This window comes from Loa loa (genome assembly GCF_000183805.2).
Source record: "Loa loa unplaced genomic scaffold supercont3.348, whole genome shotgun sequence".
Classification (NCBI taxonomy): Eukaryota; Metazoa; Nematoda; class Chromadorea; order Rhabditida; family Onchocercidae; genus Loa; species Loa loa.
Genome location: NW_018108528.1, coordinates 10323 through 13884, shown reverse-complemented (window position 1 = coordinate 13884; position 3562 = coordinate 10323). Strand labels below are relative to the sequence as shown.

The window sequence follows — 3562 nt, the reverse complement described above, 5'->3', positions numbered from 1 at the left end:
TAAAATCTTGGAAGTACCTTTCGATTAGTTATCTTTTAAATTTGAAATAAAACTGACATGTAGTTTTAAAATCATATCAATGATAGCGTCAAAAGTTTTGTTACAGAAATACTACAACAGTGGTACGCGAAGCTTTACAAAGAGCTGGTACTGCACAGGAAGTGGCTAAAGATGCAATAAAGAATGCAACGGAGCAAATTACGGAAGCTTCGGTTTGGTTTTTTTTTTTTTTTTCTTTTTCAGATTTTGTTTCTTTGAATCTTTTATGTTACAATGTCAGCTATTAAATGCGCATTTTTTTCAATCTTGAATGAGTTGCTATGTGATTTAGGGATGACTTGAATAGTGCAACCAGTCAGTTACAACTTGCTGAGATATCGGCTGCAAAAACAAATGAATCATTAATAAAATTGGAGGGCGATATGAAAGACATTAATGTGCAGTATTTATCGATATCCGAAGATACGAAGTATGCATACGAAGCTGCTGATAAAGCTATACGTCAGGCAGAATTTGCTGAAGTAGCCAACGAGCAACTCGAAGTAATCTTTTATTTTAGAAATCCTGGTAGAATTTGTGAATTCAGTTTACTCTGCGAAATGAATGAAGCATGATTTTATGGAAACGATAGAGGAATGTTCTTCCCATTGCTTGAAATAAGGATTATATTGCCAAAGGATCAATATCAACGAAGACATAATCCAGATTGAAACGCTGCAATAAATGATTTGTTATTTATTGCTTGCTAACAATTATAGAAACTATATGCGAAATTATATAAATGTAACGTATACTACGTTTTATCGTGAGTTTAACTTACTCATTTTATATATTGGTCATTTTCAGATTTCGTTTGAAAAAGCTAAAGAGCTTCTGTCATCGCAAAATACTGGTAATGAATTACCTCAAGCGAGAGCTGAAGAATTGCGTAAACGGGCAACACAACTTTTGCATAAGACACAACGACATCGTAGCGATATTTCACGTATGTTGCTTTGATTAACCTATTTTGTTTATTTTATGCCTTATATTGAAGTGCAACAGTCACTTATTTGTGCTAACTTTCAATTGTGCAAATTAAATTCCTTGTATAGTTTATGCAAAATGAATCTGGTGATCCTCTTTATTTTATAGAGCTTTCCGCTAACATGGATGCATTTGACGTACGCTTAGCAGATTACAATCGTGAATTGAGTGAGCTTCATTCAAGGATCGATACAGTTACTGCTCAGGTACATAAGCAAATCGAGTATTACTCAACATGCGACATTTAGATGCACCGAGTTATAACCATATTTATCTCTTATCGTTTTGTTTGTTTCGGTCCTCATATTGGAAAACAGTGGCGACTTATCAATTTTTAACCCATAGAAGTGATAAAATCAAAAAAGAAAAATCCCAAAGCTTTTAGCCAGTTAATCTTTTTCAACTTTGTGTTAATGCTGACTATGCACTGATACAATGCACAATTGTCTGATACTACAGCTAATGTAACGACTGACATAAATGACCACGTAGGATGATTCCCAAATGAGACTTAAGGTATCCAAACTGTGTCAAACTTCTCTTTGTTTAACTTCTTGCATTAAGCGAAATGAAAGAAAAAGAAAGCTAAATTTAAGCGGCATTTTCTTAATTAATTTAATGTAGTCGATGATATATATGTATGTCTGTGTGCTCTCTTAAAATCTCACTATTCTTCGACGAAATTTTCCGCTTTTTTCATTGTTGTCTTTCTACACTAACTCAGCTAATTGTTTTCACTGTCACTGTTATTATCATTATTTGTAAAGCATGCTTTTTTTTTCATCATGTTACTCCGCACCAATTATTATTGGATCATCATCGTAAGACAAAACTGCCAGAAGATGTAACAGTGGTGCTTTGCTATTGTTAACATTTGATTTATTTATTTCTATTTCTGAAATGCTGTCACTCATGTGGTAATGCATTTCTCGTTCAGCCACCATTATTCAAATTCATTGTGCCTTAAAATATCTGAATTTTTCGAATTTTATAATAATTCTTTATGCATTTTTAAATTTAACTAAACTTAAACTTCGTTGTCTTGTTCTTGTTTTCTTATTTCTCCCCACTTTAGGTTTTGATTTCAAAATTTTACTTCTCATCATTTTCTTCTCATATCGTTTTTTTTTCGCTTTTCTTTTTTTTTGTTTCATTTCATCGTTGTTGTTTTTTTTATTCCTACAAATCATTTTGCCAACAGATTCTACCTGCCGTTTTGCTTCTTAATGTTTTCCTTTTCCTTTTATCTATTTTATTATTGATTAACTGTTTGTCATAAATGTTTTCAAGAAAAAAGTCTATAGTTTTCTCCTTTATCATTTCTCGTATTACGAAGAGTGGAAAAAAATTTTTGGTTTTCTTTTTAATTCTGTATCTTAATTATAAGTCTGCACTGTTGGAGTTTTTACGGATGTAAGCAGAAATAAAGGGAAGTTTTTCCTATTCATTCCGCAGTTATGCATATTGATTTTCCAATTACCTTTCTCCTGCTACAATCATTTTATCGTCAGATTTTATAGAACTTGATAGATTTAAAAATGTATTTTATAATTTCTCAAGAAAAATTTTTTTTTATTTTCTTTCACAACAAACGAACAAATTATCAGCCAATAAGTGTCACTTTTCTTAATACCGTAGTTCAGTTTCATTATCAGTATCTTCAATTCAGATTATAATTCATAATTACCTCAAAGTACGCATCTATTAACTGTAAAAATGACTTCCATCATAGTCAAGGAAGCCTTATATGAAATCGAATATTTGTAAAATTATTTTAATAATTTACTGTTATAGATTTGTTAATCTTTTCCTTTTTTTTTTTTTTTATTTTTGATATGAATGGGAATGCCCTATTTCATTCTTCTATCTAAACATTAAAGTTATAATAATAAAGTCTGTTTCAATTTTTTTTTTTTCAAATTAACAAGACATTTGATTATTTGTAATTTACCTGAACAAATATGAATGGGAAAAATTTTCAAATCAAGAAATCCAGTTTATTTTTTTTCCGTCACAAATTAAATATTACATATACGATAATTTCGAATCTTAAAAATATTAACAAATGAAGACATACATATGTTAGACAATAATATATTTCATATACAATCAAACAATGCATTCCTTCATCATTAATTATTCATAAAATATTGGTAAAGATGAATAATAAAGTAGAAGAAAAAAAAAAAAAATCAGTACGCAAAGTAATAAAGGCAAAGAATCATTTACGCATGAACGAATTCCATATAAATACATCAATAGATGAATAATACATTAGAAATGGTAGATATATGTATTTGTTAATTTACGTGAATGCATACGTATATATAATTACGTGTAAACATAGTTATGTTAATTATCATAAATATATTGAAACGTAAAGAAATTCGTATTTATTCATCCTAAAAGTAGGATGTTAGCTGTAAAACTAATTGAATATTAGCAAGCTGGAATGTAACATTTAGTATATATATAGCAATAATGATAATAATTGTTAAGGAAAATGAAAATGAAACACGTAATTTGATTATTAGCT

The 3562-nt window shown here is 29.4% G+C and overlaps 1 protein-coding gene across 1 annotated transcript in view; it reads left to right on the top strand.

Moving 5' to 3' along the window:
• LOAG_18529 (laminin subunit beta-1) overlaps positions 1 to 1411 on the top strand; it is a gene marked incomplete at its 5' end in the record, with an annotated part of 13397 nt that extends 11986 nt beyond the window's left edge. Inside the window, 3 exons of the mRNA XM_020451192.1 lie at positions 332 to 542; positions 847 to 985; positions 1135 to 1411. Coding sequence (XP_020305049.1) covers positions 332 to 542; positions 847 to 985; positions 1135 to 1274 — 490 coding nt within the window. The 3' untranslated portion in view covers positions 1275 to 1411. The remainder of the gene's footprint in view (positions 1 to 331; positions 543 to 846; positions 986 to 1134) is intronic.
• Positions 1412 to 3562: the final 2151 nt, after the last annotated feature.